Raw genomic sequence first — 26,336 nt, forward strand, 5'->3', positions numbered from 1 at the left:
AAAAAAAAAAAAGAAGGCTTTTCTATGAATATTAGAAAATAGTACTTGATACTAAAAATTTAGAAGGGGGATACCCTTAAAGTTAAGTTAACATAAACCAGTGAGACAATTACTAATTGTCAGGAGAGAACACTGCTATTTAACTGAGTGCCCAAGATACCAGTTTCCATTGTCTTGATTTATATATATATACACAGGAGATTATGAACCTATATACATATATGTGTGTTTTCTTAAGTTTTTTAAAAAATTTGAGATAATTTTAGACCACCTGAAGAGCTGTAAAAATAGTTTCTGTATACTTTTCTTTCAAATTCCCCTTCTCTTAACATCTTACATAACCATAGAACATTTGTCAAATTAAGAAATTAGCCTTGATGTACAATACTATTAACTAAAGTAGAGAATTTAAAAAGTAGAAATTTTCTTAGTCTTTTCACTAATGTCCTTTTACTTACTGTTCCAGGTTCCAGTGCAGGATCCCACCTTGCATCTAGTCATGTCTCTCTAGTGTCCTCCAATCTGTGATAATATATTATAACACCTGATGTTGTAATGTATTTCTGGTGTTGTTAATCTTAATCACTATCTACAGTGGTGTCTGCTAGGATCCTCTACTGAAAATTACTCTGTTTCCTTTGTGATGACTGAATATTTGCTAGAGATACTTTGAGACTATGCAAATGTCCCGTTTCTGCTTAAACTCATTTCGTATTCATTGGCAGTTCTTGCTGTGTCAGTTACTACTTGGTGTTCTAATGATGATTTTCTATTTCTCTCATTCTTTCTACATTTATTAATTGGGTTCTTCTGTAAGGAAAGGTTATCGCTTCTGGATTTATATTTTTAATTGTAATAAGATATTCAGGTTAAGTAGAACTTAAAGCTGTAAACTATATTAAAATGATTCCAAATACCAATATCAAAGAAAGGAAAACTAAATCGGTAATGTGTTTCAGAAAATATAATGAATTTATGAAGGAAAGTAGTATTTATGATTTATGGATTTGGTTCAGTTTTTTAATAAATATTGACTCCAGACTGAATTCAAAATTTTCTTAAAACTTCACATCTGGCCTTTTTAAGTGCCTAAATTTATATTACTTTGGGGTAATTTTTGTCAAAATCTTGAATGGTTACCCAGACCTGGCATGTTAAACACAACTATGTCTTTTTTATAATAAGCCACTATTGTTCCAAATATAAATGCAATATGAATACTTAGACAAATAATGAACTATCTGGGGGATGGGGTTATGCTTGTCTTTACATTGTTGGTATGTTTTGGAATTCTTTGAAATGCTTTTAAATAGAGTTTCAAAAACAATTCTTTAGTTGGTTAATATAATACATTAAAGTTATGCAGATTTTTTAAAAAGTGTAAGAATATGGATTGCATTGGCATTTAAAAAATATTTTGGGGGCATAGATAGTTGATGACTGGAATTTTTCTTTTTGCATCTTTCTTTTTTAAAAAAGTTATGAGTTTAAAGGATCATTCTCCTGCTCCCACTCCTATTTTTAAATCTGCAAAAGCAAACACTTTCATTTGAGTTTTTAAAAAAATTGTCCCCATATTTTTCAATAGCACAGTTATATTGCTTCTTCTTGATTTATCAATTTTAGGTCATTTCTACTGATTTTCTATTTAGAAGATGAAGGTTTAGGTTTATTTCTCTGCCCCTACACATCTCAGTCTTTATCCCCCCCAACTTCTCAATCTACTTGTGTGGTAATTTTGTTAACTATGTAAGTACTAACCAGAATGCAGTCATTCATGTATGAGTAAACTGTATGATTAACTTTCCTGAACAACTTATTTTCCCTGGAATTAATCACTTGTCTTACTTATTTTGTTTGCTTATGTACTTATGACTAATTCGACCTCAAACTGTTTATCATTTTTAAATCTTCTCTTAAGATGCTCAGCGTACTTTATCAATTTCAAACTGAAGCATTCTATCCTAGAGACTGGAGAACTGGTATGTTCCTGTGTATGCTTTCATTCTGGAATCTTCTACTTATCCTCTTGGTTTCCTGTTTTCTGTAGCCTTTCTTAGTTTAGTTTTTCATTTTGGTGCAGTGCATGTTCTTCCAGTAGTTTCCCGTGAAAGGGTGCCTGGGACATAATTCTTTTACATCTTGCATATTTGAAAATGTGTTTTCGTGATATTTTGTATAAAACCCTATTTTTCTCTCTGAAAGCTTGTAGGATATTTTTGTCTCCTCTGTTCTGAAATTTTCTAACAGCATAGCTTTGCTGTGGGTCTGTTTTATCTATTTGCTGGGCACATTTTGTTCTGGAAACTCATGCCCATTAAGTCCCATGAAATTCTCTTGATTTTTTTGCCTGTTAATTTTCTCCCTCCACCACCCTAACTCTTTCTAGAATTCCTGCTGTTTGTGTTATAAATCTCTGGTTTTTGATTTACTTATGTTTTATCTGTTCTTCAATTTTAGCCTTTTTGCTGTACTTGTTGTAGATTTACCCACCTTCATCTTCCAACTCTTGAGTTTTACATTTCTTCTTTCATATTTTTAATTTCTAAGAATTTTTTTTCTATGTTTCTTTATGGCATTCTGCTTTTGTTTGTAGTCATAGCATCTTATACCTCTGAGAATATTAATGAAAATTTCTTGATGTTTTCTTCTTTTTGAATAATGGATTTCCTCCAAAGTTGCTTTTTCCTTTCTCTTTTGATCTCCATTTTGATCATGTTAGATTTCTCAGATGTCTATTAGTTCTTGCTTGGGTTTTTTATAGTATTCTGGAGACCCAAAATTGTTTCTAGAAAATTCTGTTTAATTATTTTTTCATAATTTTTCTTAGAAAGGGATCACTATTTTAAATCTGAAATCTGAAAGAGAATATTATCTGGATAATTTTCACACATATAGTGTGAGAACTATATGTTCTATGTGGCTTTTCTCACCAGGAGTACTGGGCAGTAGTACATTTGTTGTAATGAAATGTGTCAGAGGAGGTCCCAGTTGCTGAGAGTGAGGATTTAGGGGTTTCTGGTTTAGGGCATATTTTTTCTCCATCAATCTTTAAATGTTCTTTTATTTTGCAATAATATACTGTTTTGGTAAGCTAATGCCAAGAGTAGTAGTGCCATGTAAAACATAGGACTCACATATTTGAATTTCAGATAAACAAATAATCTTTATTATAAGAATGCTCTAAATATTGCATGGGACATACTGATACTAAAAATGATTGTTTTTCTGAAATTCAGATTTAACTGGGAGTACAGAAGTCCTCCTTTATCAGAGGGAGATATGTTTCAAGACTCCCAGTGGGATACCTGAAACTGCAGATCGTACTGAACCCTATATATACTATGTTTTTCCTATGTATACATACCTATGTAAAGTTTAATTTATAAATTAGGCACAATAAGAGATTAACAACTAATAATAAAATAGAACAGTTATAACAATGCATTGTAATAAATGTTATGTGAATGTGATGTCTCAAAATATTTTACTGTAGTGTACTTACAGTGTGGATGCACTGGACAAGGGATGAGTCACATGCTGGGCGGATGGAGTGGGATGGTGCAAGATTTCATCATGCTACATAGAATGGTGCACAGTTGAAAACTTATGAATTGTTTATTCCTGAAATTTTCCATTTAATATTTTAGGACTATGGTTGACCGCAGGTAACTGAAACCACAGAAAGTGAAACCACAGATAAAGGGGGACTACTGTAGTGTATTTTTTAAATTAATGGTTTTATTTTGAGATCATTGTAAATTCACATGCCATTTTAAGAAATAGTGCAGGGCTTTCTTGTACCCTTTACCCGGTTTTTCTCAGTGATGGCATCTTGCAAAATTTTACTGCAATGTCACAACTAGGATATTGACCTTTATACTGTCAAGATACAGAACAATTACATCATATCGCCACAGTTATTCCTCTTGCTGACCTTTTATAGCCTTACCTGCTTCTCCATACTAAACCCCTGGTAACCACTAATCTATTCTCCATTTCTAAATTGTGTCATTTCAAGAATGTTATATAAGAATTGTACAGTATGTAACCATTACAGATTGCTTTTTTTTCGCTCAGCATAATTTTCTTGTGATTCAGCCAAGTTGTTTTCTGTATCAATAGTCCTTTTTTTTTTTATTACCAAGGAGTAGTCTATGATATGGATGTACCACAGTTTAACTGTTCACCTGTTGAAGGACATCTGGGTTGTTTCCATTTGGGAGCTATTATAAATAAAGCTGCTATGTTCATGTACAGGTTTTGGTGTGGACATAGTTTTCATTTCTTTGGGATAAATGCCTAGGAGTACAGTATGGTAGTTTGCACGTTTAATTTTTTAAGAAACTACCAAACTTTTCTAGAGTGGCTATACCATTTTACATTTCCACCAGTAATGTATTATGAATTTCTGTGCATCCTTGCCAGTATTTGGTGTCACTACTTTTTTTATTTCAGCCATTCTGATAGGTGAATAGTAATATCTCATTGTGGTTTTATTTGCATTTCCTTAATGGTTAATGATGTTGAACATCCTTTTATGTACTTATTTACCTTCTGTATATACTCTTCCATGAAAGTATGTGCATGTCTTTGCCTATTTTCTAACAGACTTATTTTAATAAATTTCTTATTTTAGAATAGTTTAGATTTACAGAAAAATTGTGATATACTACAGACTTTCCATATATCCCACATCCTATTATTAACACTTTAAATTAGTTTTGTACATTTGTGACCATTAATGGACCAATATTGATAGTCTTATTAATTAAAAACTAAACATTTTCTTAGTTTTTACCTAACATCCTTTTCCAGGACCTCATGAAGTATACCACATTACATTTAGTCTTATCTCCTTAGGAGCCTCTTGGCTGTGACAGTTTTTCAGAATTTTCTCATTTTTGATGACTTTGACAGTCTTGAGGAGTTCTGATCAGATATTTTGTAGAATGACCTTCAACTGGGATTTGTCTGATTTTTTCTCATAATTACACTGGGGCTACAGGTTTTTGGGAGGAGGATCACTGAGGTAAGTGCCCTTCTCATCTTTTATCAAGTGTATCTATACTATCAGCATACCTTATACTATGACGTTAAACTTAATCACCTGGCTGAGGTAGTGTTTGTCAAGTTTCTCCTTTTTCTTTTTTTTTTTTTAGGCGAGGCAACCCTTGGTTGACCTCACAGATTGCAAGGACCTTGTCAGTTTACAATACCTTATTTTTTAATTTTTTACGCCTACAGCACCTGGTCTTCCTAGGTGGTCTCCCATCCAAGTACTAACCAGGCCTGACCCTGCTTAGAGTACTTTCCTGTTCTAGTTCTAGAATCAGTTATTTCTCCAAGAAGCCCCAGTTCCTCTTATTGAAGAATGGTATCGAAATCAAATTTGGACTCCAATCTTTGTATTTTCACTACTGAATTTTAAGGATTCTTTATGTTTTTTAGATATTAGTCCTCTTTTGGATTTGTGGTTTGTACATATTTTATCCCAGTTTGTAGCTTGCCTTTTTAAGAGTCACAGAGCAAAAGTTTTAAATTTTGATGAAATCCTATTAGTTTTTACTTTTAAGTTCGGACTTTTGGTGTCAGGTCTCTAAACACTCCTTGCCCCAATTCTTGAAGATTTTCTTTTTTTCTTTTTTCTTTCTAAAAGTGTTATATTTTACATTTGTATTTGCTCCGTTTACATTTGCTCAATCTGACAACCCTAGCTAAGAGGAAACCATGGCTTGATGGAAACCTCTTCTGGCTAGAGGAGAGCCACCTTGCTGCACAGCTTAAACTGAAGTTACCACGTTATCAGCTCTCAAAACAAACAGCCCTCAATGAATTAAGACGGAAATCATAAGGAAAGTATAAATCACTTTCCTCAAAGTAAAAAAGCAACTAAGATTATTCAAGTTAAGGGCAAGAACTATTCAGTTGTGGCTATAGAGTAAGGAAGTGCATTTTCATGAATGGTTTATGGACTTAGAAACATCACCATCTTTGGACTGGAAGAGAACATCACATTGGATGTCTCTAAGTTTCCTTCTAGTTCTAATATTTTATGTACAAAGTGGTACAGCTGAAATTATAGTTTCCTGATTTAAGTACTTTGCCTCACAGTAGTAGTCTGTATATTGATCAATATGTAGATTTGTGACCTCTCTGATACAGAATCTCTAGGTGTTGGATTTGGAAATCTACATCTTAAAGAATATATTAGCATACCCTCCCATTCATTAGAGTTTGAGAATCCTTGTCACAGCCCTAAGCCCTGGTCTTGTTTTATACTTAGAGAGCATCAGAGACAACTGTGGAGTTTTCTCAACTCTGGAAGCCTAGGTGTCCACCAGAGATTGAGGACTTCTGCCTCTAAAAACTATCCTTGTACCACCTAATGCCTTGATTGGCACTCAGCACATACTTTTTGAATATTGAATTATGGTTTATTCTAGAAAGAAATGGGAATTCAAAATTGATGCCTAAAATTATTCCGACTTTGGATATGAAATCCAGTTGTGTCATGACCCTCAGACTCTTGCTTTTGCTCTTTAGGCAACTTATTGGCCATTAGCATTAGCATTAACTTTTGCATTAGAGCATGGAGTCAGCCAACTACCACTAAAGACCAAAATTTTTTTTTAAGAGACCAAATTTAACTCATAGCCTCTTTTTGTAAATAAAGTTTTAATGGGACACAGCCATACTCATTGGTTTACGTATTGTCTCTGGCTGCTTTGGGCTACTACCGGGGAACTGATTAGTTATGACAGAAACCTTATGTCCCACAGAGCCTAAAATATTTATTTGGTCCTTTATAGAAAAAAGTTTCCTGCCTCCTGCACTAGAGAATTGAAAGGGAAAAAGTAGAGTTTATTTCAGATTTTACCTTTTAAGTCTTTTCTGGTAAATTTGATATGCAACTGCAAACAATAGCCAGTGAAATTAATTGGTGTTTTTTGAGAAATACCATAAGACCTTCTTTCCCTTTTAAACTACTTACCTACTGGGCCTTCTTGGGAACCTGAGGTTCAAAGACAGAAAGGAAAAAGGGGTATCCTTAAGTGAAACTGTACTATTTTTATTCTGAATGCATGGCAGTGGACAATACAATGATTGAGATAGTACACTGGTCTCTTGAGGAAAAAGCACTGATTATTTGAATTGGCAATTGAATTAGCTACTCTTTTTTAATGGAACATTATTTTTATTTGAAAGTACAACTGACAAACTGGTTATAAGGTTATTCAGATTTAAGTATTTGGTAGAACTTTTCTTGAAAATGTGGGGAAGGGGGAAAATTCCCCTTTTCTTCCTCTGGTTCTTTTGGCTGGCTGAATCAAATCAACAGATGACAAGAGAAAATCAAATTTAATTTTGTGTGCACAGGAACTCTACATACATGAGAGTCACAGACCCTCCACATATGTGAGAGGTTCAAAGACAGGAAAAATGGGTATATAAAACATTCTGAGCTAGAGGGGAGGTAGGGTACATTGTGCCTTCAGGTTATTATAGGGAGAACACATGTCATGATTAGTAGTTTGCCCTTCCATATAGATAGGTCCAAAAAGGTTATCTCTTACTATGGGCAAGCCTCCTCATTCAAATTCCTCTAGATAGTTAAAGGGGGGTGGGGTGGGGCAAGATGCTTCTCTTGAGCCCACAGGGTCAGCTACCTTTAGCTCAAAATAATCTACATATCACTGAAGCACACCTTGGGGTGGCTCTTCTGAATCCCCATGAAAACAAAGTGAGCTTGTCACTTCAAGGAAAACAACTATTTGTTGCCAATGATGAAATCTGACTGTCAAGAAAAAAGTAGTTTTGGAAAACTTTGACACCTTCCCAATACTTAAAAGATTTTTCTGAGAGCAGTGGTATTTAAAATATATATAAATATATATATATTTATATTTAAAATATGTAATTAAAAAATATATATAGTGTTATGAAATGTGTTAACATTTGGAAGACTGCATATCTTAAGTGAACTGATATTTTCCAAATGACCAATGCCTGATGTCATAAATCATTTATGGGCAAAAGGTCCATCAAAGTGCAAGACAGACCAGTGGATTTTAATGTATCAGAGTACAAAAGTTCATTGATATATTTTCAGATTCCACATTGCAAATAACTTTTAAAAAGCTACTATTTGTTAAATTTTAGTGTAGTATTAAAAATATTCACATTTGTCTGAAAAGGCTATTAAACATTTTCTTTCTCCAACTACATAGTTGAGGCTAGATTGTCTTTATGTACTTCAATGAAAACTAAAATTGTAGCATTAAATGCAGAAGAGAAATATGAGAATCTAACTATTTTTGATAAGCAAGACATTAAAATTTACAAAAATGTGAAGCAATGTTATTTTCTCTGATTTTAAAATTATTTTGGAAAAGTTATTTTTCTATAAAAATATTTACATGAAATTGTTTACTGTATTCTTAAATGACTTATTAAACATTTAAAATTGTTTTAATTTCTAGTAAATAGTGATAGATACGACCTACATAAACAATACTCTTTAGGGTCCTCAATAGATTATAAGTGGATTCTGAAACAAATAACAGAACAGCTGGTATAGAGGCTTCAGTGGGACTTGGGGATAGAAGACCTAAATTGAAGTTCCAGTTCTGTCACTTGGAGATAGAAAACTAAAATTGAAGCTCCAGTTTTGTCACTTAACTGACTCAGATTTCAGGTGAGTTACTTAGCTGCAGGCTCTGAAGACAGACTTTTATAATTTCGGTTCTGTTTGCTGGTAGTATGGCTTTGAGTGAGTCATTTTACCTCTGCAAATAGGATTAACTATAGTACCTACTTCATCAGGTTGCTGTGAGGACTAAATAGGATTATACTTGTAAAATGCTTACACCTGTACCTAGAACGCAGACTCAGAAATGACTAGTTACTATTATAGTCTATGATATTAACTAATCATCTGACAAGATCCTAGAGAAGGGGACACAGTCCTGGCTTTCTTCATCCTCTGAAGAGAATAAAATTTATTTAGGTGTTATAAATTTGAGGAGAAGGTATAAACTTGTGAATATTTGTGTATGGTGGTTAACCTATGGGAAAATTAATTTTATAAAAATTCCCTTTCGGCTTCCTTTTTCTCGGTTTCTGAAGAAATAAAACTGAAAAACATTCCCTAAACCCTTGCCTTGTAATCTAGTTAGAAAATAGGAAAGTATCTTATTATTCAGTTATTTCCCCCAAAAGAATTGAGGTCTTCCAGAAAACAATACTCAGGAGAGCTGGGCAAGGCTGCTATTCAGCTTCATGACTGTGGGAAATTCGTTTAAACTTTTCACCTCAATTATGTCATCTTGTTGGGACGAAAATATCTCATCGCCAGCCTCCCTCGCAGCTTTTAAATCCTGTCAAGCTCACCTCTACATTTTTTAGAGATATCTTTTTGTCAGGCTCTAAATCCTATAATAAACGAAAGGATGAGTGGGCAAAGCCCACTTTTTTTCCCCTTGCCAATGACAGTTGTATCCATTCTCCTAAGCACCCAGAAGTGGAGGTCTGGAGAGACACAGCTGCTGATAGCATCCTATCACCCTATTTTTCACCAGGGGCGTGGCATCCCAGCATCTCCCATGGGTTCCCACACCTTCCCTGGCATTTTGGTAGGGTTAGGGTTAGCCAGAGTACCAGCGGGTCAGGAGGCCCGTTTTTTCATCTTTTAAGTGAGGCTGGGCTTTCCTCCTTTCTGACTGACATTCTCCATGCTCTTACGGCTGTGATCTCTTCTTCCTCATTCTTGCCTTTTAAAGACCTCCAGCCTCATACCGTGCGCTGGCTCGGAGTGGAGGACACGCCGCACGTACCACCCACAAGTCCAGCACTCCCGCTCCCTGCCCGCAGGGAAGAGCCACATCTCGCGCGATTCCCTCAGTCTCTCGCGACACTTCCTGGTAGTCTCCCTGCGGCCCTTCTCTCCTCACCCGTCGCTTTCGCGCCGCGGTCCAAAACACCTCGCCTCTGCTCTTGGCAGCCTGGCCTGCTGCTCACCCGCTGGGAGCGCGGTGGAGCCCAGTGTTGGGCGCGAGCCTGGCGGAGCCGCAGGCTCCGCCCTGCTCCGCCCTGCCTGGGCTCGGGGTAAAGGCCGCCGCTGGGACATGTCGTGCTCCTCTCAGCGAGGGCAGGAGAGCGTGAAAGGCAGCAGGGCTGCCAAGTGAGTCCGTGACGGTGTGTTGGGGTGGGCGGCTGGACCGAGTGAGGCCCAACTGGGCTGCGGGTTGGAGGCACTGCGGGATGGAGATGCCAGGGGTGGAGAAGAACGCGATGCGGGAGACAGTGAATGGGGGTGATGGGAGAACCAGCCCCAGTGAGGTGGGGGTGACTTCGGTTCCATGGAAGCAGCTCGGGCCCCTCTTTGCATCGACTGCGCCCCAAATTACCTTGTTTCCTTGGTGGCTGGAGGCGGGAGGAGACAAGTCCTTGAGTTCTGAGGTCCCACATCAGAGCTGCAGGAGGCCGGGGGTCGTAAGGGAGAAAGGACACTCCACGGTGACTGAGGTAAATTTCTGCTAGGATAAAGTGGCTGGAAGCCTGGAGAGCATTCGCTCAGAAAAAGACCAGGTGTTTGCCATCCCGCTGCGCTCACTGCTGCGATACGGGTAATCGTGCTCACTTCCCTCGGAGGAGCTTGAGTAGACTTTTGACATATGCAGTGTTAGGTTTTACTGCTGAAGGGAGAGAAACACAGGTTCCAGTCGTCTTTGAGGGAAGGAGGCTTTTGAGATCACTTGTTACTTTTTACCAGAGACGTGGACGGTACCAGTGGTTGCGAAAGTGCGCACAGTGGCCCCTAAGCAAGGATTCGTGTTTTCAGAATTTACCACATTTCTCATTTTAAGCACACTTCAGGAATCAACAGAAATATTCCAGTAATCATGTAAATGTGTAATAATAGGAGTCTGGAGCCTAAAACCTAGGTGTTATTAAGATGGAGTAAATTTTTTGTCTTTGGCACTAGACTTAGATTGGAAATTGGGTTAAAGTGTTTTGTTGCAATCAAGTTTTTGAACGTGTGCTTTTTGTGTTTCTTGGTGTTTTATAACCTGTTTGTTGTCTAATTAAAACCATGCGGTTTTCTGAGAGAATTGGGAGATCAGTACAAAGTGGGCATATGACTACAGGAAGCATTTTTGTTTAAAGCCCTCTCCTCCTCCACCAAAATCTAGCTGTTAGTCCCCTTGGATCGTTGTTGTTTTTGCAGAAATGACTCCTTAAAATGATCAGTTGTGTGTGTGTCAACAATTACACTGTTAATAGAAAGAAAATATTTTTTTCTGATAGTTTTCTTTTGTCTTTTAGAGAGCGAAATGTCCTCAGTGGAATCACACCAGGAACAGTTGCCTCACTCAGATCCAACCCCATCACCAAACTCATGTAGTTCCTTTGAGCTAATAGACATGGATGCTAGCAGTTTGTATGAACCAGTTTCTCCTCATTGGTTTTATTGTAAGATAATAGATTCTAAGGAGACATGGATTCCTTTCAATTCAGAGGATTCACAGCTGCTGGAAGAGGCATATGGCTCTGGTAAGATGAAAATGATAAGTGGTGGTAGACAAAGACTTACTGTCATCTCTCTCAAACTGTAATACAATTAGTCCTTGTCTTTATAGTGAGTGCTATTAAAAATAAATTTTAGATTTTTTCTAGTCATCCCTCTTAGCATTTTTATATATAAGCTCTATTACTACCCACCCAATTTATAACATTTAAGAATTTGGTCTGTATTTTGAAAACAGTACCTAATATAATTTCTGCGTGGTTATCCAATAATATTTCTTAAGTTCTAGCTTATGTTTCAGTTTCGTTTATAAAGAGTGGGGGAAACGGTGTCACATTCACATTGCAAAAGAATGAATTCTCTTCAACTTGTCCCTTGTTTTTCTTTATGGGACATGATGGTAGTTAGTACTTTATCATCATGACAGTCATGGTCATTAATTTACTTTTTGATTCCTCAAGCAAAAAATTCAGAAAAGCCTTCTTATGTACTTTTCTTTAAACTTTTTTTTTTAAAGGGACACTACTGTCTTTCCTCAGAAAAAGAACAAAATAGTGTTTCGGTATTATTTTTTTAGTGTTTTATTAAAACCAGAAATGGTTTTGACACTTTGTAGTTAGTGAAAAAAAGATAATTAAATTCCATTTTGTTTACTGTTTAGCACAGTAGAAACTATTCACTCATATGTTTCATAACATTATTTACAGTATAACTCAAAATTGTGTTTTAGGAGGTTTATTTTGATATGTATACTTCTTTTCCTCTTTTCAATACTTAATAGGAAAAGATTGTAATGGGAGAGTTGTTCCCACCGATGGGGGCAGATATGATGTTCATTTAGGGGAGAGAATGCGGTATGCAGTATACTGGGATGAGCTAGCATCAGAAGTAAGACGATGTACCTGGTTTTACAAGGGAGACAAAGATAATAAGTATGTTCCCTACCCGGAGAGCTTCAGCCAAGTATTAGAGGTATTCCTTTAACCGTTTTTTATACTTTTTCTTCATTTTTTTCTTATTTAATAATCTTTTCTTTCTCTTGTGACTTATTTTGTGAATTTTCCAGAAAAAGTTTGGTTCTGTCTGCATCACAGATTATAGCATTTATTTTTGCAGGTTAGTTTCAGGATAAAGTAGTTTTGTTTTCAGATTTTAAAATATACTATGGAAACAGTTATGCTTTTAAATTTAAAATGTTTTCCTCTAATGGTGATCATTGTTAATATTTCAACTATGACCACAGGATTATTTTTTGCCTTTTATTTTTCTTGCTCTGAAAACAATGTGAAATTTGCTTTCTTTAAATTGGAGTAAGACGTTAATATTATTGAAAGAAATATCAATATGTGAACAATGATTATCTCTAGTCTAGATGATGAAATTAGGAATGATTTTTTTCTTAGTCTTGAACTATTATCTATTGTATTTTAAAATAAACTTCACAAATCAAGATGAAAAGCTATATATGTAATACATTCCTAATTTTATGGAAAATATACATTAATTATTATTGAAAGCAATATATCATAATGTGAACATTTATCACCCGTCTAGCTGATAGAAGTAGGAATGATTTTTTTAAATTTGTCCTATACTATTATCTGTCATAATTTAAAAGAATTTTAAAATAAAATTGATAAATTGGAGTAGGATATTCTTATTGTAATTGTTTATCTAGTAGTATTCTTATGAAAAAGTTTTAATAGAAAAGCTATAAGGGAAATATAATGAAATGTGTTTCCTTTTAAGGAAACTTACATGCTTGCTGTAACTCTGGATGAATGGAAAAAGAAACTGGAGTCTCCCAACAGAGAAATTATTATATTACACAATCCAAAGGTAAAGCAAATTAAAAGCCTTTCCCTCATGTTTGAATTAAAGGTTAATTGCATTACCGAGGAGAACTTAATTTGTTTCTTTTTCCTAGGGATTCTATTTTGGGTAACCTTTGGGAATTTTTATATTATGTTCACAATTATGATACTTAAAACTTGTAGCCACTATTTTTATTTTCAGTTAAAACAAAAGAATTTTCTTAGGGAAAATTATGCCACTGTAGATTAAGAATATCACTGATACATTATGTGGCATGTCTTCCATGTATAGGGTATTGCTGAAAGTCTGTTAGCCTGATATATTTTTTTTTAGCTTTATTGAGGTATAATTGACCAATAAAATTATAAGATTTTTAAAGTGTACAATATTAGCCTAGTGTATTTTCAGGGTTCTCATTTCAAGCTGTAAGAGTTGCATATCAAAACTCTAGTTGAGATTTAACTATGTACTATGTTTTGAAAGATATGCTCCTGCCCCTCAGATTGTATAAATATAGATGTCTTTAATGTAGAATATCTTTATTGCTCTGATTTTTTCTATTTAAGCTTATGGTGCATTACCAGCCAGTTGCGGGGTCGGATGAATGGGGTTCAACACCCACTGAGCAGGGTCGACCAAGAACAGTGAAGAGAGGGGTTGAGAACATCTCTGTTGACATTCATTGTGGTAAGATTAATCATTAATTTCTTCTGATATACTTATTAGTTTATGACTTAAATTGTGACCTTTTTCTATGGATTTGGATTACCTCATGGCTTATAAACGATCTTTAATCACATGAGCTTATTCTGAGTTAAGGTCAGCATCACTTCATCTATTAAGAATCTTAATAGATACAAAAATCTTTTTTAAAGATTACTATAATTTAAAGTTGCTAAGTATATGTGGTGAGATGGGTAAAATTTGGTAGTACTAATCAGGAATTCACTCAGTACAGATGAACTGATTTAGTCCTCATTCTAAGAAGTGTGATTCTACCTATTTGATTAGAAATTTAGTCCTGGTAATTCCTGTTGAAGATTTTCAACTAGGGAAATTATTTTTCAGTAGGACCTTGATGGTTATCCATTGCTATCTAGCTAGGATCATTTATGGTTGGTTTTATAATATATTTAACTGGATTATGAAATTCCTTTTTATCGTGCAGAGGAGGTATGTCTCTTGGACAAAGTCTTAGACAACTATAATTTAAAAAGATGGGTTTAAAAATTTTAGGCTTCAAATACATACGTGATGTTATTGGTACAATTGATAAAAAATGGACTGTTATATAAAATTATTTTATAATTTTTTTATTTTATAATTGAAATTGCCTGAATTCGATAACTGCACTGTGGTTATATAAGAAAGAGAATATTCTTAGGAAATACACATTAAAATATTAAAGGTTTAAAGAGGGATGTATGATGTGTGCAAGCTGATGGTATATGTAACCTGCTCCCAAATGATTCAGAAAAATAAATGTGTGTATATACAAATATACATAAAGAGAGAGGGAGAGAAAAAAAAAAGAGAATAATAAAGCAAATGTGATAAATGTTAAAGTGTCGAATCTGTAAAAAGTACATGAGAGTTTCTGTACTATTCTTTCAAGTTTTCTTTAAAGGTTGAAGTTATTTCAAAGTGAAAAGTTTAAAAAAACCTAAAAAACTTTTTCACAGACTTTTTTAAGGTAAATTAGAAACAAAGGAAAATCACTGTTTTTTTACTCAGTAGTTATATATATAGGATTATTTTGTGTCCTTTAAATTATCTGCTTATATTTTAACTTGCCTATCTTTATAACCTATTCATTGTGTTTGATTTTAGAATACATGACTAGATATTTAGAATAATTTTTCTTTTTAATTTCATTTATAGGGGAACCTTTACAAATAGACCACTTGGTTTTTGTAGTCCATGGGATTGGACCAGCTTGTGATCTCCGCTTTCGCAGCATTGTACAATGTGGTAGGTTTGCAAAGATCATTTAAAGGGAATATGAGTGCTCCTGTGAGCTGAGTTAAAGCGTTGTCTTTAGTCTGTTGTTGTAGCTGCATAATAAGATTTGGAGAGCTAAAGGCAGATGGCAAGGTAGAAAAGCTTCCCAGCTTAGACCTAAAGTACTAGTAAATTCCTTAGGCTAATAGTTTATACTCTTAGCTAATAATTCTTGAGTGAACAACCCTTAATCCTTATAAAATTGTTTTTATGAGATGATGGTCCTGTGTCTACACATTACAAATTTAAAAGGACCATAAAGATGATATAGTTTAATGAATAACAGAAGCTTCAGTTATATTTGTAATTCATACTGTGATAAACCTCTTGATATTCTAATTTGAATATTTAGGTCATTAGTATAACTTGATCTTGAAAAGTAATATCCTAAAACTTGATAGTATTCAAAGTCTAATTGTCCCAATTTGGGAGTCTTACCCTACTGGCTAATGCTTCTATGCATAAATGTTCTTAGAAGGTTAAGATTGATGTAATATGAATTTCAAACAACAGTGTACTTTTTCTTAATCTAAAATATTGGATAGTTGTTGTTTATAAGAACCAGAAAGTTAGACTAGGAATCTGACTACTGGAAAGCCAACTGACATAGTTATGTGATATTTTTCCTTTTCATTTTTTAAATTGAAACAGTTCCCATGACACAGGTTTTTTTTTTTTTTTTAAATAAATTTATTTAAATTAGTTTCAAGTATACAGTACATTGGTTAGACATCTATATTGTTCATAAAACGATTTCCCCAATTGCTCCCTCCCTCCCCTGGCCCTCCACTTATCCATCATATTAATGCTAACTGCATTCCCTGTGCTGTGCTCCCCATCCTCATGCCCAACTATTAATTTGTACTTTAATTCTTCACCCCATTCTCCTAGCCCCCCAAACCCCCTCCCCTCTGTCACCAAATTGACCACTATTTTTGTGAGTCTGTTTGTGATTAATTTGTTCTTTTCCTTAGTTTCCACATATAAGTGAAATCATATGGTATTTATCTTTCTCTGTCTGACTTATTTCACTCAGCATAATAACCTCTAGGTCCATCCACGTTGATGCAAATGGTAGGATTTCATTTTTTTTAATGGCTGAGTAATATTGTATATATAAACCATCATTTCTTTATCCAGTCATCTGTTGATGGGCATTTAGGTTGCTTCCATATCTTGGCTATTGTAAATTGTGCTGCCATGAATATTGGAGTGCATGGATCTTTATGAATTATTATTTTGATTTTCTTTGGATAAATATCCAGAAGTGCAATTGCTGGGTCAAAAGGTATATCCATTTTTAATTTTTTGAGAAACCTCCATACTGTTTTCCATAGCAGCTCTACCAATTTGCAATCCTACCAACAATGTATGAGGGTTCCCTCTTCTCCGCATCCTCACCGACACTTGCTGTTATTTGATTTATTGATGATAGCCATTCTGACAGGTGTGAGGTGATATCTTATTGTGGTTTTAATTTGCATTTCTCTGATGATTAGTGACCTTGAGCATCTTTTCACATGTCTGTTAGCCATCTGTATTTCCTCTTTGGAGAAATATCTGTTCAGGTCTTCTGCCCATTTTTTAATTGGATTGTTTGTGAGTTGTATAAGTTCTTTATAAATTTTGGATTTTAACCCCTTATCAGATGCATAATTAGCAAATATGTTCTCCCAGTCAGTTGTCTTTTTGTTTTGTTGATGGTTACCTTTGCTGTACAGAAACTTTTTAGTTTGATGTAGTCCCATTGTTTATTTTTTCTTTTGTTTCCCTTGCCTGAGGAGATATATCTGAAAAGAAATTCCTGTTAGTAACATCAGAGAGTTTACTGCCTATGTTTTTTCCTACAAGTTTTATGGTTTGGGTCTTACATTTAAGTCTTTAATCCATTTTGAGTCTATTCTTGTATATGGTGTAAGAAGATGGTCCAGCTTCTTTTTTCACATGTATCTGTCCAATTTTCCCAACACCATTTATTGAAGAGACTGTCTTTACTCCACTGTATATTCTTATCTCCTTTGTCATATATTAAGTGAGTGTATGGGTGTAGATTTATTTCTGGGCTCTCTGTTCTGTTCCATTGATCAATGTATCTGTTTTTACGCCAGTAACATGCTGTTTTGATTACTGTAACCTTGTATTATAGTTTAATATCAGGTAGTGTGATTACCTCCAACTTTATTCTTTCTTTAGATTTCCATGGCTATTTGGTTTTCTTTATGGCTCCATATAAATTTTAGGATTATTTGTTCTAGCTCTCTGAGAAATGCCATTGGTATTTTGATAGGGATTGCATTGAATCTATAGATTGCTTTGGGTAGTATGGCCATTTTAACAATGTTGATTCTTCCTACCCATGAACAGGGTATATGCTTCCATTTATTTGTATCTTCTTCAATTTATTTTTTCAATGACTTATAATTTTCTGAAAATTAATTTGATTCCCAGATGTTTTATAGTTTTTGATGCAATTGTAAATGGGATTGTTTTCTTAATTTCTCTTTCTGAAAGTTCATCATTGGTGTATAAACATGCCACTGACCTCTGAATATTTATTTTGTAACCTGCTACTTTACTGAATTCATTGATCAGTTCTAACAGTTTTTTGGTGGAATCTTTAGGGTTCTCTATATATAGTATCATGTCATTGGCAAATCACAAGAGTTTTACTTCTTCCTTTCCAATTTGGATGCCTTTTATTTCTCTTTCTTGTGTTATTGCTATGGCTAAGACTTCCAATACAATGTTGAAGAGGAGTGGTGAAAGTGGGCATCCTTGTCTTGTTCCTGATCTTAAGGAAAATGCTTTTAGCCTTTCCCTATTGAGTATGATGTCCAGTCTACTGTTGAATTCTTCTAGTGTATTCTTCATTTCAATTATTGTATTCCTCATTTCTTTCTATTTTTTTTTTTATGGTTTCTATGTCCTTTTTAATGCTTACTATCTCTGTTGAGGTTCTCATTGTGCTCATCCATTCTCCCCATAAGTTCATTGAGCATCCTTATAAATGTTATTCTGAACTCTGTCTCTGGTAGGTTGCTTGTCTCCATTTCATTTAGTTTATTTTCTGGCGTTTTCTCTTGTTGTTTCATTCGTGGCATGTTTCTTTGTTTTCTCATTTTATTAGCCTCTCTGTGTTTGTTTCTATGTGTCAAGAATATTTGTTTCGTCTCTCAGCCTTGGCCAGATGGCCTAATGTGGAAAGTGTCTTGCGTGCCCCCGTGGCACACTCTCCCTGATCCCTTGTGCCAGGAGCTCTGGATGTGACCTTTGTGTGGGTTGTGTGATCTTCTGATGTCACCAAGCCTTTATTGTTGTTAGTAGATCAGTTGCTGGGATTAATGTTCAGGCTGACTAATTGTGTGAATTGGCTGCACCCTCAGGATAAGAGTTGTTGTGTGGGAGCTGACTCCACTGAGTGGGATTTGCCCTAGTAGGCTAGTGTACTTGTTGCAACCACCTTGTGTGTGTATCCCTACTGGAGCTAGTCAAGAGTCGCTCCGTTGTGGTCTGGTGCCAGCCTCCAGATGTGTTGGTTTTGTGCCCCCATGGGAGGGGCTCCCCCATAGGCCAAGGTAAGCCGCTGCTTTTGATTGCTCAGGGCTACCTGGTGAGAACTACAAAGCAATCTGCTGATGGTTGTCTATGCTGGATCTATAGGTAAGTGGAAGAGATACCTCTGTAGGCAGCACTCAGTTATCCCCTGTCCCTGACCTATGGCATTTTAGCAGAGGGACCAGTGCTCCTCAAGCCCTGATACTGCCTATCAGCTGCTCGTAAGTCTCTGAAACTGGATGAGCCTCTGGGTGATATGTGTGTGGGGTGGCACAGGGACCCTGGGAGTCTCCTGGGTCTAGTGAGTAAATTTCCCCCTGCCACTGCAGTGTCAATTTACATGCCTTTGCTGTCTCTCTGACTCGCTGTACAAGTTTCCACTCGTAGCAAGGTCAACTGCTGCCTACCCTGGGCTTAAATGTGCTACTCCAGAGCAGGGGCAGCTGCCTATCAATATGCAGCGGGCACTTTGTGTACTGGATGAGGCAGAAGCTCAGAGAGTCAAGGGCTGTCAGGCCAATACAGACCCCTGCAATCCTCTAAAGAGATATCGCAGCTCATACAGGCAGCAGTGGTCTGTCCACAACTGTTTTTTTTGAAATGCGCTCACTGTGCTAGCCAAGATCTGTTGCTTGCTCTAACTGCTCAACCCCAGAGCCAAGCAGGGCACAAGAGGCTGCCTGTCAATGGGCTGCAGGCACTTTGTGGCTTGGATGAAGCGGCATCTCAGGAGACAAGGTCCGTTCTGCCAGTACAGCCTTAGTTTTACTGAAACTTCTGTACCTGGGCATTCCTGCTGTAGACACAGATCACAGTGAGACACAGATCACAGTGAGACCTGCTGTCAGGGGGGCTTCCACAGACCCCTGTGTTCCCTGGACACAATATTGCAACTCTTGAAGTCAGCAAAGGTCTGCCTGCCGTTGATTTCTGTTCAGTGCTCACCCTGTGCCAGCCAAAGTTTGTTTCCTGTGTAGATTAGAAGATCAGGGGAGGGGAAGGGCAGGGCTGTGGAAGTTCACTGTCAATGGGGCCCCTAGGGCAATTTTAGGTAGGGTGGGGTGAGGTCTCAGAGAGACAATGGCAGTCAAATCAATTCAGCCTCAGTCTTGCTGCAAATTTGGTAACTGTTGTGAGTTCCTGAAGAAGACCCAGCTCACAGCAAGACCAGCTGCTGTCTGAGACTAGCCCAGAGGTCCCCGATACCTGCCCAAGTTTGTGTTGGCAGCAGCGATCTGCCTGACCCTATCTCTGAAATGTGGCTCACAGCAGCTGGCTGCTGTTTCTGGGATTAGAAATGCAGCTCTCAGACCAGAGGTTCCCAATGGCCCTTTGGGAGGGGTCTGCACAGTCAAGCTGGTGAGGTCTGTAGTTTGCCTGGTAGGGGGACCAGACTAAGGCACAATGGTGGCTGCCTTTCCAGCCCTCGTTCAGACACCAGGCAATGGAGGCCTTTTCAGAATGAATCCTGTGTGAGCCTCTGACCCACTGCTGGCATCCAGGGTGAGAGTCCACAGGTCAGAAAACCTTTGCACGGGTCCTTCAAGGGAACTTCTAGGGGTTCATTCGCCTTCCGTCTCACTTAGATGGTCGGAATCCCCTTCAGTTTCTACAGTCAGAATTATTGGAATCTCTTCTTCCCTGGGCTGGGACCCTATGCTGGAGAGCCCCTAGATGAGACCAGGACCCCCATCTCCCTCAGGAGAGCCTCTGTAGCCTTGTTCTCCCCGCCTCCCCTCTTACCCTTGGCGAACTTTACCACCTGCGCAGCTCTAGCCCGATTCACAGCTTTGCCCCTCCTACCAGCTTCGATATAGCTCCTTTATGTTATCAGATGTAGGTGTTATGATTGGCTGGACTTCAGGTGATTTTCCACGTTGGTTATTTTATAGTTTGGGTGTAATTTCAATGCGGTCCTGGGAGGAGACGAACCGTGCTTTTACCTAGTCTGCCATCTTCCCTCTATCCCTCAACATAGAAGTTTTGAAGTTAGCTTTTACTTTAATGAAATGTTTTATGTAGTAAAAGCAGGTTCTGTATTAAAGGAACAGCTTTTCTTATATGCAATGATAATTTTTCTGAATAACGCTTTGCTGTTTTTTGACTCAAGTAAATACATGTTCTAAGCAAACGTAGATAAGAGTATAATTATGTGATCGGTTGCATCTTAATTCTGCAAATTCATTGCTTCACTATTGAGACATAAATTAATTTTCTTTTTCAGTTAATGATTTTCGCAGTGTTTCATTGAATCTGCTACAAACGCATTTTAAGAAAGCCCAAGAAAATCAGCAGATTGGAAGGGTAGAATTTCTTCCAGTGAACTGGCACAGCCCTTTGCATTCTACTGGTGTGGATGTGTGAGTAATACCATATATCTTTGAGCTGTTAACTGTGATTGCAATATATTATCTGATCATTGATATGCTTAAGGACATTTCTGCTATAGCTGATTATATATTTAAAATTTTGTTCAGCAAAACTTTTTTTGTATTTATGTCTTTTTCTTAGAGATAAATTATGAAATGCTAACTAATCCTTTGGTTTAAGTAGTCCAGGTTAGGAATAAAAAGCTGTGTATATTTTCTTCTAGTATGTTTTACTGGCTCATTAGTATTTACGGTGACATCTTTATTATTTCTTTAGCATTAAAACCAAATATCGCTTTCTTCCTATAGTGTATAAGCATTTCCATTTTTAGATGTCAAAAGCCTACCTACCTCAAGATATACATAGTATTTTGTTGTTCCTTTTGTGATCATATTTAGATATTTGTCCAAATTTGGTAAAAAAGGAAAATCCCCAAATTATTAGCATTTATAACTTGAGGTATAATGGTACAACAACTTTTAAGTGATGGCTTTCTTAAATTACAGGCCCAATAGTTTTGTTTGTAAATTTTATGGTGACGTCAGAGAAGCCTGCCTTATATAAAGAATATTCAGCTATGGGTTCTCCAGAAAGAAGTGTGTTCATAATATAGTTCTAGGATAGAACTCGGAAGTGCTTCTCTGGAAGATAAAGGACGTAGTCAGCATTATTTCCATGCTGGTCTTGGAAATTGCATTCTTGATTCTGTTTCTCAGTTCTTAATGCTGCTCTATGATTTGAGCATATTCCATGTGCCACATGTGCCATTGTGGTGTTCCTTTTAATAGGTATTGAATTCACATTCTTTCATATTTAAGCTCATGCTCAGAGGTGACTAAGGTCACCTAGCCTTCTCTAAACTACAGAAACTGTTGATTCTTTGAGGAATCTTTCTGGGAATTTTGAAAAAGTTTTAACTGGAAGTTGATTTAGACAATGTCAGTATGGTTTTCCTTTGCAAGATATGAGTTCTGTTTGCCTTGGCATATGGCAATCTTATGTTCTTTCATCTTTTAGAAATTCTGCATTGAGAGCTGATTCCATTTACCATTTGACTTGCGATCAAAAAACTTTAATGTTGAGAAAGCTAGAAAACTTCTCTTGTATCTTTTGTCTTTTTAAAAAGCTTTTTATTATAGAGAATTCTGTACACAAAAGTAGCATATATAATGAACCCTCATGTACTGATTACGATTACCCACCCACAACAAGCCTCAGCACATGGCCAGTCCTGACCCATCCCTATTGTCACACCCCTGTCTACTGCCCATCCCTCCACCATACTATTTTTGAATCAAATCAGATATATCATTTCATCTGTGTTTCAGCTTGTATATCTTAAAGGACTTTTAATAAAATATAACTATAACACCATTATGACACCTAAAAAGTTCTTAATGTCAGCAAATACAAGAGTTCAAATTTCCACTTGTCTAATGCCGTGATTTATATATATGCATACATACATATACATACACAAACATGAATGCACACTATACACATTTTAAATTTAGATCCAAATTAGGTTCATAAATTGCAAAAGTTGGTATGTCTTAAGTCTCTTTTGATCTCTTGATTACCTTTCCATCTCTTATTTTCTTGCAATTTATGTATTGAAGAAACTGAGTTGTTTGTGTTATAGAGCTTCTTACACTCTGAATTTTGTTGATTACATCCCTTTGGCTTCATTAAACGTATCTTTCTGTCTTCCATATTTCCTATAAATTGATAGTTGCCTCTTGTATCTTTAAATATCTAAAGTCTAAGCTTGGAGGCTAAACTAGATAATAACTTAGATGAGATTATGGAATGTATTTAAGTTTTCTGCTTAAAATATCTTTCCTTTTTTCAGAGATCTGCAGCGAATAACCCTGCCTAGCATTAACCGCTTAAGACACTTCACCAATGACACAATTCTGGATGTCTTCTTCTACAATAGCCCCACCTACTGTCAGACTATTGTGGACACAGTTGCTTCTGAAATGAACCGAATATATACACTTTTTCTGCAGAGGAACCCTGATTTCAAAGGGGGTGTATCCATTGCTGGTCATAGTTTAGGTAACAAATGAATTCTCTGTAAGTAGAGAGAACTGTTACATTTTTAGGACACCTGTTTTTGAAGTACTGTTTCTTTTATCAGTATCAAATTCAGAGGGTTTGGAAGGGATTGGAAGGGTGGTGGTGGATTGGAAAGACTCCCTGCTTTGTAGATTTTGCTACATGGGTAATTGGGTTATTACTCTTACATAAGACAACAGCTATTTAGTGTTAATGCTTAGAAATTGTCCCTTCTTCTGTTTTACTTATAGGTTCGCTTATATTGTTTGATATCCTAACAAATCAGAAAGATTCTTTGGGGGATATTGACAGTGAAAAGGTAATTTAGATGTTCAGATAGGTTCTCTTTTAATTTTTCTTAGTAAGGATTTTTAGGCATTAGACTTATTTTTTGTTTTTTGCTTAGTTTAGTCTTATTACATTTATGTTTAATAGACTTGTAATTATGTCATTCTTGGATGATGGAAGCAAGATAGTAATATGCTTCTACAAGTATTTGCCACATTCTAAATAAATATAGGTATCATATTTTCCATTATAAATATGCACTACTGGTCTGTTATTAGAATTATAAAATCTTTGAGCTGAAATGGAGGTTGCCTATGATGAAATGAATGAATTGGATGTAAATTGATATAATTTATAGAAGTTTTGTTTGAAAGGAGTGGAAGGACTTGATGCTTAAACATCTTTTAGTAAAACAAAGTCCTATGAATACTTTTCTATTGTGCAATACTGTCTTGTATTTTTTCTTTTTACTTAAGTGTCCTATTTCTCCTGTTGGACTATGAGTTCTTCCAGGGGAGGGGCTTTTTGTTTGAGATTGTTTTACATCTTAAACACTGTTTTTCTATTAAGAACTCAGTAAATGTTTTGTTAATGAAGAATACTTTGATAATCATTCATTCACTCATTCATTTATTTAAAAACATTTTCAGCTGAAGTTGCAAAAACTTAGAGATCAATACCTCTTAATTTATATTTTCTATAAATTACAGTTCATTTAGTCTTTAAAGATACATCTCTATGTGAAAATCATATAGAGTACATTTCTTTATTGCAAAATAGCATAAATAAAAGACAATCTAAATAAATTTAGAGAATATGAGCTTTACAATTTAATTTTTAGGACTTGCCAAATATTGTTAAGGATCAAGGAGACACACCAACGCTAGAGGAAGATCTGAAGAAACTTCAACTCTCTGAATTCTTTAGTATCTTTGAGAAGGAGAAAGTAGATAAGGAAGCTCTGGTAAAAATCTTTTAAAATTCTATGCTATACCATTTTCAGTATTTTTATTGCTTATCTTCATCATACTGCTTACTAAGAGCCTGCCCTTTAGAAGCATTTTAGCCATAAACACTTATCATTAGTAATGTTCTTTAGCATTTATGTGTTTCTCATCATATCAAATGATCTTTGCTTTGTGGGAGTTTAAAGTTCAGAGGAGCCACATTGATAAACATATAGCAATAGAGCAAAAGACTAAAAAACAGCACAGCTCAGAAAACACGATAACAAGAATAAATGACACTAACTATTCCAATTCTTATTTTCTGTTTTACTTTCAAGAGCTTTACTTTTGATACTCGCTTTTTTTTTTTTTTGCCACTTTTGTTGTATTTTTTTTTCAGGTTCGCGATAACATTCATTCAGTAGGTGTTTAGTAAATGCTTACTATGATCAGGCATACTATACCAAGTACTGAAGATAGAGTGGTGAATAAGACAGATAATGATTCCTAACCTCGAAGTGTTTATAGTTTACCTGAAAAGACATACATTAAATAATCAAACACATAATCACAGTTGTGATAAGTTCTAAGTAGGAAAAGTACACAGTGGTATAAGAACGATATTAGGATGAACTCACCTAATCTGGGAGTGTGAAGGAAGACTTCCCTAATTAGATGAGTAGTGCTTCAGCTGAACTGTTAGTCTGTTAAATGCTCTGCGTTTGCTGTATGTTCTTACTGGAAGTTAATACCTAGCTCTGTAGGTTTTTTTTTTTTTTTACAATACAGCGTTACCTATATTACTATAGCATTGATATTGTAGTATTGATACTTTTTATTTTTCTTTAGCCTCTTTTATGTTTAAAGAGTATAAACTACTCTTTTTCTCTAAGTTATTAATAATGTACCACTAGGGAGCCCTAGTAATATAAAGCAAAGAACAACAGAGTGCTTACACCTTATTTTTCTCAGAGAACAGGACATTTAATTGGTTTTATTTTGCCTAGAAATAAGAAAGATAATTTGATTTTCTGTGCTTAGGCTTTATGTACAGACAAAGATCTTCAGGAAATGGGAGTTCCCTTAGGACCAAGAAGGAAGATATTAAACTACTTTAGGACCAGAAAAATTTCAATGGTATGTGCTGAATATAGCTTATAGTATTAAATACTTTTTGACATCCTTGTATCCTTGTGCTTTATGAGGTGTTTAGGGAACTAAGCAATTTTGTTAATTGATCTTTGGCTCTCTTTAAAAATTAAACATGTTTATTAATATCTTAAAAATGTTATTAGCTTCAGAAGTCTTAATCTCCCCTGGACTCCTACCATTCCATTTTTTTATAACTGCTTTATTGAAATAAAATATACATCACATACCACAAAATTCTCCCTTTAAAGTATACAATTCAGTGGTTTTTAGTATATTTAGAGTTGCGTAACCATGACTACTGTCTAACTCCAGAACATTTCTAATATCCAAAAAGAAACACCACACCCCTTGTTCCTCATTTCTCCCTCCTGTGAACCACTGACCTATTTTCGTATGGATTTTTTTATTTTGGACATTTTATGATAGGGAATCATGATATGTGGCCTATTATAATTGGCTTCTTTCACTTAGCGTAATGTACTCAATGTTTATCCATGTTGTAGCACTACTTGTACATTTAGTTTGTTGGCTACTGAATTCTTTTCCAATTCTTAGTAGTTATTTTCCAACTTTTTAGCAAGTTGCTTAGTTATTATTTAAGGCCCAGTATTTGCATC

At 35.7% G+C, this 26,336-nt stretch overlaps 1 protein-coding gene across 8 annotated transcripts in view; it reads left to right on the top strand.

The window, feature by feature from the left end:
* The window catches only part of DDHD2 (DDHD domain containing 2), a 73,976-nt gene that overhangs the window by 40,039 nt on the left and 7,601 nt on the right, over positions 1–26,336 (top strand). For 5 of the 8 annotated variants that reach the window (XR_002783548.1, XM_023538514.1, XM_011372309.2 and 2 more), the window contains 10 exons: positions 11,329–11,556; positions 12,312–12,502; positions 13,280–13,369; positions 13,912–14,032; positions 15,227–15,316; positions 21,126–21,261; positions 23,124–23,332; positions 23,584–23,651; positions 24,462–24,584; positions 25,609–25,704. Coding sequence is in view for 7 of the 8 variants with exons in the window: in XM_023538514.1 (XP_023394282.1) it covers positions 11,329–11,556; positions 12,312–12,502; positions 13,280–13,369; positions 13,912–14,032; positions 15,227–15,316; positions 21,126–21,261; positions 23,124–23,332; positions 23,584–23,651; positions 24,462–24,584; positions 25,609–25,704 (1,352 nt within the window). In the remaining variant the exon portion in view is untranslated. Of the gene's footprint in view, positions 1–9,898; positions 10,198–11,328; positions 11,557–12,311; positions 12,503–13,279; positions 13,370–13,911; positions 14,033–15,226; positions 15,317–21,125; positions 21,262–23,123; positions 23,333–23,583; positions 23,652–24,461; positions 24,585–25,608; positions 25,705–26,336 lie in introns of those variants that run through there. The other 3 variants (XM_011372338.2, XM_011372330.2, XM_011372344.2) reach the window with 3 other exon arrangements.

Source organism: Pteropus vampyrus, unplaced genomic scaffold, assembly GCF_000151845.1.
Source record: "Pteropus vampyrus isolate Shadow unplaced genomic scaffold, Pvam_2.0 Scaffold8, whole genome shotgun sequence".
NCBI classification, from domain to species: domain Eukaryota; kingdom Metazoa; phylum Chordata; class Mammalia; order Chiroptera; family Pteropodidae; genus Pteropus; species Pteropus vampyrus.